This window comes from Otolemur garnettii, unplaced genomic scaffold (genome assembly GCF_000181295.1).
Source record: "Otolemur garnettii isolate 467f Iridium unplaced genomic scaffold, OtoGar3 scaffold00112, whole genome shotgun sequence".
Taxonomy (NCBI): domain Eukaryota; kingdom Metazoa; phylum Chordata; class Mammalia; order Primates; family Galagidae; genus Otolemur; species Otolemur garnettii.
In genome coordinates this window covers 1647147-1657008 of record NW_003852507.1, presented here as the reverse complement: position 1 = coordinate 1657008, position 9862 = coordinate 1647147, and the positions used below count along the sequence as shown (strand labels likewise).

Here is a 9862-nt window from a genome sequence, read left to right as displayed (position 1 = left end):
GACTAAGGCACCAGCCACATACACCTAAGGTGAGGAGTTCGAATTCAGCCCTGGCCCTCCAAACAACAGTGAAGGCTGCAACCAAAAAAAAAATAGCCAGGCGTTGTGGTGGGCACCTGTGGTCCCAGCTACTTGGGAGGCTGAGGCAGGAGACTCGCGTGAGCCCAGGAGTTGGAGGTTGCTGTGAGCTGTGATGACATAGCACTCTACCCAGGTGGACAGCTTGAGGATCTGTCTCAAAAAAAAAATCATTCGTGGCTGGGTGTGGTGACTCATACCTATCATCTTAGCATTTTGGGAGGCCAAGGTGGGAGAATCACTTGAGGCCAGGAATTTAAGAGCAGCCTGGACAACACAGCAAGAATCCATCTCTACAAAATATTTTTTTAAAAAATTTATCCAGTGCAGTGGCTCACAACTATAATCCTTGCACTCTGGGAGACTGAGGCAGGATTGTTTGAACCCAGGAGTTTGAAGTTGCTATGAGCTAGGCTGACACAACAGCACTCCAGCCTGGGTGACAGAATGAGACTCTGTCTCAAAAAAAAAAAAATCATTCTGTTAGAACTCTTCAGAGGCACTGTGTTAGTTTGCTAGAGCTGCTATAACAAAGTACCACAGATTGGGTGGCTCAAATGACAGAAATTTACTTTCTCAAAATTCTGGAGGCTTGAACTCTGAGATTAAGGTGCCAAGCAGGTTTGGTTTCTTCTGAGATCTCTCTCATTGTCTTGTAGATGGCTGTCTTCTCCCCCTATCTTCACATGCTGTTCCCTTGGTGTATGGCAGGACACCAGTCATATTGGATTAGGATCTACCCATATGACCTCATGCTAATTTAATTACCTCTTTAAAAGCTCTACCTATAAACATAAACTTGGGCAGTGCCTGTAGCTCAGTGGGTAGGGCACCAGCCCCATATACAGAGGGTGGCAGGTTCAACCCGGCCCTGGTCAAACTGCAACAAAAAAATAGCCAGGCATTGTGGCAGGCACTATAGTCCCAGCTACTGGGAGGCTGAGGCAAGAGAACTGTAAGCCCAAGAGTTGGAGGTTGCTGTGAGCTGTGATGCCACGGCACTCTACCAAGGGCAATAAAGTAAGACTCTGTCTCTACAAAAAAAAAAAAAAAAAACAGTCAAACTCTGAGGTACTGGGGATTAAAACTTCAACATACATATTTTTGGGAGGATACAATTCAGCCCATAAGGGGCAGATAATGCAATGAATATGATTTTTAAAAAGAAAAGCTTTGATAAAATTTCTACACTAAAGACTCTATTTATTTTTGCCTTATAAATCACTTTATTTTAAAAACACCAAATATGTCTAATGCCTACTTTCACTTAATCAAAATTTTGATGTTAATTAAGATTCAACTAGGAATAGCTTTCTTCCATAATAAAGCATTATCCTTGTGATTAAAAGGATTCTGTAGTTCAATGATCAAAGAAAATATTTCTTTCTTTTTTCTTTTTTTTCCTGGCCAGCACCGTGGCTCCCGCCTGTAATCCTAGCACTCTGGGAGGCATAGTTATTTTTTTTTTTTAGACTCATTATGTCACCCTTGGTAGAGTACCATGGCATCATAGCTCACAGCAACCTCAAACTCTTAGACTTAAGTGATTCTCTTGCCTCAGGCCTCCCAAGTAGCTGGGACTACAGGTGCCCACCACAATGCCTGGCTATTTTTTGGTTGTAGTTGTCATTGTCGCTTGGCAGGTCCAGGCTAGATCTAAACCCGCCAGCTTTGGTGTATATGGCTGGCGCCTTAGCCACTTGAGCTACAGGCACTGAGCTAGCAACCTCAAACCTCTGGCGCAAGTGATGATCTTCCTGCCTCAGCCTCCTGGGTAGCTGAGACTACAGATGTCCACCACAACACCTGGCTAGTTTTGTGTGTGTGTTTGGGGGGGGGGGGGTTAAGTAGAGACATGGTCTCACTCTGGCTCAGACCAGTCTCAAACTCCTGAGCTCTGGCGACCATCTGCCTTGGCCTCCCAAAGTGCTAGGATTGTAGGCATGAGCCACTGCACCCAGTCTAAAGACTCTATAAAGTAGCCAGACTCTATAAAGAAACTGAGATTACCAGTTTGTTAAATCAAAATGAACAGATCAATATATAATAAAGTAACTTAGGCTGGAGATCAAAAACAATGAATAAAGCGGTGGCTCACGCCTATAATCCCAGCACTCAGGGAGGCCAAGGTGGGTGGATCGCCTGAGCTTATGATTTTGTTTTGAGACCAGCCAGAGCAAAAGCAAGACCCAGTCTCTACTAAAAATAGAAAAACTGAGGCAAGAGGATAGCTTGAGCCCAAGAGTTGGAGGTTGCTATGAGGTATGATGCCACGGCACTCTACCCAGGGCAATAGCTTGAGACTCTGTCTCAAAAAAAAAAAAAGCAAGAAAATGTCATTTGGTAAAAAAATAACTCAGACTACACTCATACCATCAAATAAGATAAAAGAATGAAAGATACTTTATTTTATTTATTTATATCCCAACCTTATTCCGAAAAGGCTTATAAAGATGCAGAAAATTTAGTAATACAAAAAGATTAAAGTTAGAAAAATGAGAACAAGGAAATGAAGGTAGAAAAGAAAAAAGGAAGAGGGAACCAAGAACATGAAAAGTACACAAAATACATAAACACTGGAAGGTAGGCCACAAATTGGGCTCTAAATGTTCTATCATCAGTACAAAGAGGAAAATAGTCAATTGAATATTTAATGTCCTTAAGGTAAAAACCAAACACCAACTCAGGAAAAGCACAACTGGATCCACAGAAAATTTCTCCCATATATCATTAAATAAAACATTATGAACTGTAATGATAAACACTCCTTACAGTATCCAAAACAATTAATTTTCATGGTCATTTCATATGGATTACTGAAAAGCAATTCTGCAGAGGCCAATATAATACCAGCTATGTACAGGGAAAATGTGGGTTAATCCAGAAACAATAAATAAAGTACATAGTGTACTCTACAAAGTCTCTTTGGTCTGCAAGAGTGATCAGATAGAACTAAATAATAATATGCTATAGATCAAAACATATTTTCACCTCAAATCTCAGACCAAAAACTAAAATTTTGAGACATTAAAGTGAAAAGAAGTCATAAAAGCCAGAAATGTGTACAAATTCAAGATCCAGATGATTTTCCTTACTGAAGGAAAAGGTTCTTAAGATATATCTCTAAATTTAAATCTTAATCCCTTGGTCTGACCATCAGAAAATGAATCCTGAGCTATCTAGGAGAAAATCCATATGTTTTTTGAAGAGGTTTTGTTTTGGAAAAGATTTGAATGGCCATTCCAATAACCTCTAGAGGAGACAATCTTCCAATGTTTCAGTTTCTATTTACTTCCCCACATCAGACTATTAGATTAACTTTTCAATTTTAAAAAATAAGATTTATTGTAGCCCCCAGATCATAGTTTTAGCTGCATGTTTAAAGGATGAAATGCCAGTCTTTGAAAAATGTTCATATTGCTTCTGACAAGCCTATTAAACACATCAATAGCACCTTAAGAGCTCATGTCCTTATTGATCAAGAAGGGAAACATGGCAGAGAAAGAGATGGAAAAGTGGAAGAACCTCTAGCTGACAGTTTGATGAAAGCATGCTGGAGAAGTAAAGCAAAGGAAAAGATGTTGATCGGAGATGCTGACTTTAGAGGAGGGTTGTATAAGGGGGCAGTACAGCAGAAAGGCTCAAGCAAGGATGGGGTAGACCAGGAAGGACTCCAAATCACAGTCAAAGTCGTTGAAGGGCATAGACTCCAGTGGACTGGTCTGGGTAGCTTTTGTCTCCATGACAAAGTTCACTGGCTGCTTCTGTAGGAGCTCTGGGTCAAAGGTCACACCCCGAAAAAAAGGGTGGACCTGGAAGTGATGTAGGTAACGTAGACGGTGGAGGGGGTTCTGGCACAAGAGCTGAAGGGAAATAGAGCATGAAGATGAGGGACTAGGACAAGGAAGGGACTGACCAGAGGAGATGGAAAAGGAGAAAGAAGTTCATGGAGCTATGGAAGGGAAGAGAAAGAACCCTAAAGAGGATAAGTCTTGTAAACAAGGGAGAAACTGAGGATAGGGGCTGTATTTGTGAGTTTTCAGATGATTAAGAGTAGGGTGCTGGTCTACTGTCTCAGAAGGGACCTTCTGTTCTGGATGGGGAGGAGATTTGGGGGAACTAGGAACTCAGGAATGAAATCTGAAGTATTGGTTAGAGAGTTCAAGTAGTTAAATTGGAGCCCCTCTCCCCCAAATTAATCAGAGGAATGGGGGAAATACCACTTTAATGAGAAGGGAATGAGAGCATGAATGCTTTGGCAGTCAAGAAGGAAAGTAGTGTTCATACTTACCTCACGGAGCAGGAGTGAGAGCTCCAGGTTAAGAGAAGATGGGATCTCAAAGCTACAGTGGGTCACACTTGCCAACATGGCCACATGATCTCTCTCTTCAGCCACTGGAAACTGAGTTAAGAATGTTGGGGGTATGGGTGTTGTTGCTTAGTAGGAATAAGGCAATATTTCCTAACGTTTCCTTCTTCCCACAACAGTGCAAGCTCTTTTTCTCTGCCTAACACTACTACCATTCTCTCACCTTTCCAGTTGCCAGAGAGAAAAGCAAGACACCTAGGGACCACCAATCAGCAGCATGGTTGTACGGTCCTCCACTCAGGACCTCTGGGGCTACAGATTTGAAAGATATTCATCACTGACATCCTTTGGTTATCCTACCACCCAATGCTTACCCACCAGCTTTAGCCTTTCTCACCCATGTATTGAAGAGTACCACAAATCGTATAGGCTCGGGATCCCTGGGGGAGGTGGCGGGACAGACCAAAGTCTGTCAGTTTCAGATGGCCTATGAAAGAAGATAAGACATCACCACCACTCTGTTCCCCCCTTAATCAGCCATGACCCATCTCTCATCCTGGGGCTAAGGAAAGGAGAAAAAAAAAAAAACTTACCTCGTTCATCCAGAAGGATATTCTCCATCTGAAAAATCACAAGGGAAAAGTTATTGTTCTTCCTCTTTCTTTCAACTCATTCATCATGTATGTCCCCCCGCTGAAGAACATGCCCCACCGAGCATTGGAGAGCCCTTGCTCAAAACCTTGGCACCCATGGGGGCCAAAGGCCAGTTGTTCTCAGCTTCCCTCCTGCCTTCTTGGACCTGTTGGGACTTCTTTTTTTTTTTTTTTGAGACAGAGCCTCAAGCTGTCCCGCTGGGTAGAGTGCTGTGGCATCATAGCTCACAGCAACCTCCAACTCCTAGGCTCAAGTGAGTCTCCTGCCTCAGCCTCCCAAGTAGCTGGGACCACAGGCGCCCGCCACAACACCTGGCTATTTTTTGGTTGCAGCCGTCATTGTTGCTTTGGTGGGTCCAGGCTGGATTCAAACCCACCACCTTAGGTGTATGTGGCTGGTGCCTTAGCCACTTGAGCCACAGGCGCTGAGCCCTGGTGGAACGTCTTATCAAGGCTCTTCTCAAAGGAAAAAAGCACTTTACCTTCACATCTCGATGGATGATCCCCAAGTCATGGAGATAACCTGTGGATGACAGCTAGCATGGAATATGCTGAAGCTCTCCTGCCTTTTCCAGTTTTCCTGATAGTCCCCACTCCATCCCTATCCCTATTCTTTTACCTCCAGAGTTAATAGGAATTCTTTCCTCCCCTCCACCTTAATTCTTCCCTCCCCATTTCCTTTACCACTATTTCACTTACACAGTACTAGGACAAGTTCAGCAGCAAAGAGACGGATGGAAGCCTCAGGAAAGCAGCCAATAGCTGACCACAAGGAGTAAAGATCTGTGCTACAATAGCTACACACTGCAAAGCAACAGAAGTTTAGGCAGTATTTGGGGGCTACAATGCCTGGCCTTAAGGCATTGTAGGGTTTCCTGCTCAAACTGTTGCCACCTGCTGTTCCCCCTCCCTTTGGGATACAGAGGTGCCATGAGAAAGGGAACAGAGCAAAGGGAGAATAAGTCAAGAGACACAAATGAATCTCAGGTGGGGATTATGACATAAGGACTCTTGGGGTTGAGGAGAGAGGCCAGTCACTTACTAATAAAGAGGTGCCGTTTTCCCTGCCAGCTGTCCCCCAAGCTGTGTACAAAAGGATGGTTAATCTGTCGCTAGGGACAAAGAAAACACGAAGTTAGGGGGGAACAGGGTCACTGAGGATAAAGGCAGCCAATATATCAGGTTTTAACTAGTTGTGCAGAAAGGGAGTGGCTGTCTCACCTCTTAGTTCAGAGGAACTCAATAATTGGGACAGAATGCCTGGTAGTCCTCGAACCAGCATAATACTAATGAACTCACTGGGCCATGCTTAAGAGATTTCCTAGGCAGAACCTGGAAAAACTGTTGATAGCTGATAGCTATTTTTCCCAGGATCTACCTTGGTGTTAAACTAAGGTGAAACAGATGGGAGGCAGAACCAGGAAAAGAAGGAAAGTTGGACAAGAAAGATATTTTTTCTACCTGTGGTTTAGCTCTTCCCACAATCCTTTCCAGGACTCTGTGCATACCTGGATGCTAACCTCCTCTTTGCACTGTTTCACAGTGTCCCTCTGTAGGACCTTTACCTTGGGCACTACCTATAAAAGGAGAGGAATCATGACTCATAGAGATTAGTGCTATTGCGCTGTTTATTCCTGTCCTCTCTGGAACAATTAGAAACAAGGACTAAAGAATAATGTGGCGGAGTACTTAGGTCCCTACCTTCACCGCAAATACAGCTCTCTGAGCACAATCTAACACCTTCAGGACAGTTCCAAAGGAGCCTTTAGCCAAAAGGCCTAAAATCTGTACAGAGAAATGGAGAACAAGGCAATTGAAACTGGTTATTTCTAGATTTCTCCCATAGACTGAGACTCTTCTTAAGAATTCTATTGACCTACCTTCAGCTGCTGCTGCCCCCTAATGGGCCTAACAGGAAACTCCGGCAGAAAGAGATTGATGAACTGAGGCACTGGCCATTCAGATAGAGGCTTCTCTACCAGCAGCGGGGCTGGCTGTAGGGACTCCTGGTGCACGTACTGATGCCCCTGTAGTTCCCACAGCTCTTCCAGACCTGATCTGATGGTCCCCACACCTGACCAGAGGCTCTTCCAGAGGCCCCGGATATTGCCACCCTGCTGAGAACCAAGGCAGCCACTCTAAACCTGCTTCTGAGGCTCCGAAAGTTCTGCTCAGGCACTCGTTTCCTCACCTCAAGCCTCAACCTCTAGAGCAGTGGTTCTCAACCTTCCTAATGCTGCAATGTATTTTCATTGTTAAAAAGGGGTTGCGACCCACAGGTTGAGAACTACTGCTCTAGAGGCACACTTTTGAATACCAAAGTTTCCACAACCCTTGCTTTGTGCTAAGGCCTGGATTTCCTGGACACGATCCAAATCCTCTAGAAAAGTAATCACTGGACATTTTCCCTATGACGCACTAGAACTACAAAGCCAGTATTAGATTATGAAGCCTTTCCCAGACAGCCTCCCTACCCAACCCCCACACTGAGCATCACTGCCAAGTACTAACCAGGTACTTCCTAGGCCTCAAGCCCGTATCTCTCTCATCTCTCAATATGCTGCCAGAGCCCCACTGCCTACCTCGTGAAGAGCAGCTACCCGGGTATGCTGCCCCTGTTGGGTGTCCTGCCCCTGCCGACAGCTCAATGCTCCCATCCCTAGCCTCTGCCTCCTCTCTCCTTCTGATAAATCTGCTATCCCAGTTACATAATCAGTTCCTCTCCCTGATGCTGCATTACATGAGCCCCACCTCTTCCAGTATGCAGAAACCGATCAGCATGTAGCCAATTTCACTAGGGCTGAGAAATTTCTGTGATACAGCTTTAGGACAGAAGAGGGAAAAGGCCACCCTCATTAAAGTAGCACCTGCGCATTGTGTCTTGGGATAAGGAGGGAAGGACAAACCAGTTGAACACATACACTCAACACATCAAAAAGAAGAAACATCAAATTTCATCAAATTTAAATTTTTTTTTCCTCTTTGAATCATTATTTTGCCATTCTTCAGGGCATACCCCAGGGGGAAGAGTAGGGGACCCATGGCCAGCCCTGGCTCCTATTGCCATCCTCCCAAGTGAGCTTAGCACACAGACTGGGGAGGGGTTGATTCCTCCCAGAACACTTAATACCTCTTTCATACAAGGCAGTGGAGAGAAGGACAGGGGATCAGCCCCTTCCCTTCAGTTTCCTGGCACAGAGGGAGAGCAGTTACACTTAGAAATATATATATATGTATATATATATATTTTATACGTCTATAAAAATTTATCACACTTGATTAGAACTATCCCCCCCACCCTTTCGGTTGACCCCATGGGAACAGGGTCCTGCCCCGGGCCCATTCCCTGGGTCTTGCTCTCTTGTTGCCTTTCTGGCCCTGAGCCTGATCAGCGTGAGATGGAAGTCAGCATTACTGTCCACCATACCTGCAGGGAACAGGCCAGCTGCTAAAGAGCAATGCCTGTGGGCTTCTGAGCCCCACAAATCCTGGTAGATGAAGGGAATCCCCTCCCACCCCACAAGTCCTTAGAGCCTGAGCCAGAGTCAGATCTTGTAATGCAGCTGCTGGGATCACCAGATCACTTGCGCCTGCCAAAGATGGATTTCTTGCCAGGGTTCTTGTCGCCCACACTTAAACCAATGAGGAGCCGGGCTTTCTCCTCCTCTTGCTGCTGTTGCATGTTCAGGTCTGATTTAGTTTCTAGCTTTCCCCGAACCTCAGACCCTGTTGCAGGTTTCAGCCTTAGCTTCTCTTTGATTACCTGGCAGTTTGGAGAGGAGTAAAAGGAAAGGTAAATATTAGTGGCACAGGCAAAATAAATCAAAATGAACCAAGTTAACACAGATTTATTAAACTTTCATGCAAAGCACAATGGACAAGTTAAATTATAAAATGGTCTCTGCTCTCAAGAAGCTTACAATCTAATTAGAACTCTAAACTCAAGGTTATCAGCCCTCAATTCCCTAAATTCAATGGTGGTTAACGTGAAATATTTAGTAAACATTCAACTTAAATCATACGGGTGAAGTCATGGAGAAGGCAGGGATAGAAGTTGCTCACTTCATTCACCTGCTCTTTCCCAAGGATATTTGTTTATATGTCCTAAAATTGAAAGGGTCTTGAACAGAGGATCTGCTTGCTAGCCCCTGCTAACCAAACAGCCATGAGCCCTGGCGGGATACCTGGGCAACCAGGGCTTTGCGGCTGTCCCTTTTGACAGCCATGGCAAAGTCTAGCCATGTCCATGTGTTGTTGTGGTACTCCAGACAGGGCAATACCAGGTTAAGGTCACCCCAATCCACACTGTTCTTCTCTCCCTGTAAAAAGAGGGGGAAGGGAGAGGGGAAAAAAGGGGGGAAAATATATCAGTCACCATTTTGAGTCCAAGACAGTCACCTGAATGCAAGTCCTGCAAGAGCAACCTACAGATAACTGATTCCCCTTACCTCAGTGTGGATGTGGTGCTGACTCCAGAGGGGAGCAGAGGGAACAGCAGATTTATCACCCACAGCTCAGCTTCACAAGAAACCAGGCTATCTCCCTGTCTATAATCCCTGATCTTATCTGGTTCCCTTCCCACCTGGTCCCAGAAAGTCCTGAAGAAGTGCAGACCTTGTAGCTGACACACAGTGGAACTTGTGGAATCTTTATGTAGATGAAGGAGTTGTTCATGGCAGCCCGCTCTTTCATCTTGTCAATATCATCCACAGGATGCTAGGAAATGAAGCAAAGGAATGTGGGCCCTTGAAATCATCAGAAGAAACTCAAGACCCCAAACATCTCGCTCTCCTTTTACCCTTAAGAGTAAACTCAAAGGGGG

The 9862-nt window shown here is 44.7% G+C and overlaps 2 protein-coding genes across 6 annotated transcripts in view; both read right to left on the bottom strand.

Moving 5' to 3' along the window:
- Nucleotides 1–2520: 2520 nt before the first annotated feature.
- LOC100945496 (uncharacterized serine/threonine-protein kinase SgK494) lies at nucleotides 2521–7931 on the bottom strand. 2 transcript variants are annotated; one of them, XM_023517491.1, is made up of 11 exons: nucleotides 7623–7931; nucleotides 6921–7157; nucleotides 6742–6825; nucleotides 6549–6617; nucleotides 6083–6152; nucleotides 5740–5844; nucleotides 5523–5563; nucleotides 4981–5008; nucleotides 4611–4874; nucleotides 4370–4480; nucleotides 2521–3941 (listed from the first exon to the last, which is right to left on the bottom strand). In XM_023517491.1, the coding sequence occupies exons 1-9, from the start codon at nucleotides 7695–7697 to the stop codon at nucleotides 4771–4773; spliced, it is 813 nt and encodes a 270-aa protein (XP_023373259.1). In that variant the 5' UTR covers nucleotides 7698–7931; the 3' UTR covers nucleotides 2521–3941; nucleotides 4370–4480; nucleotides 4611–4770. The 2 variants fall into 2 exon arrangements, with proteins under 2 accessions (XP_023373259.1, XP_023373258.1); XM_023517490.1 differs by having other exon boundaries at nucleotides 4611–4699; nucleotides 4785–4874; nucleotides 6083–6617; nucleotides 6921–7931.
- A 61-nt stretch (nucleotides 7932–7992) lies between these two features.
- The window catches only part of KIAA0100 (KIAA0100 ortholog), a 37707-nt gene continuing 35837 nt past the window's right edge, over nucleotides 7993–9862 (bottom strand). For all 4 annotated transcript variants that reach the window (XM_023517487.1, XM_023517488.1, XM_012809755.2 and 1 more), the window contains 3 exons: nucleotides 9655–9756; nucleotides 9225–9359; nucleotides 7993–8803 (listed from right to left, as the gene is read on the bottom strand). In XM_023517487.1, the coding sequence (XP_023373255.1) occupies nucleotides 8621–8803; nucleotides 9225–9359; nucleotides 9655–9756 (420 nt within the window). In that variant the 3' untranslated portion in view covers nucleotides 7993–8620. The remainder of the gene's footprint in view (nucleotides 8804–9224; nucleotides 9360–9654; nucleotides 9757–9862) is intronic.

What these genes read in the sequence shown, in the direction of transcription:
- LOC100945496 (XM_023517491.1), bottom strand. Translation starts at nt 7,697, where the DNA reads ATGGGAGCATTGAGCTGTCGGCAGGGGCAGGACACCCAACAGGGGCAG. An exon ending in TGAACTTGTCCTAGTACTGT is followed by an intron (nt 5,564 to 5,739) that starts GTAAGTGAAATA and finishes TGTCATCCACAG; the next exon opens with GTTATCTCCATGACTTGGGG. An exon ending in TCATCCATCGAGATGTGAAG is followed by an intron (nt 5,009 to 5,522) that starts GTAAAGTGCTTT and finishes GTGATTTTTCAG; the next exon opens with ATGGAGAATATCCTTCTGGA.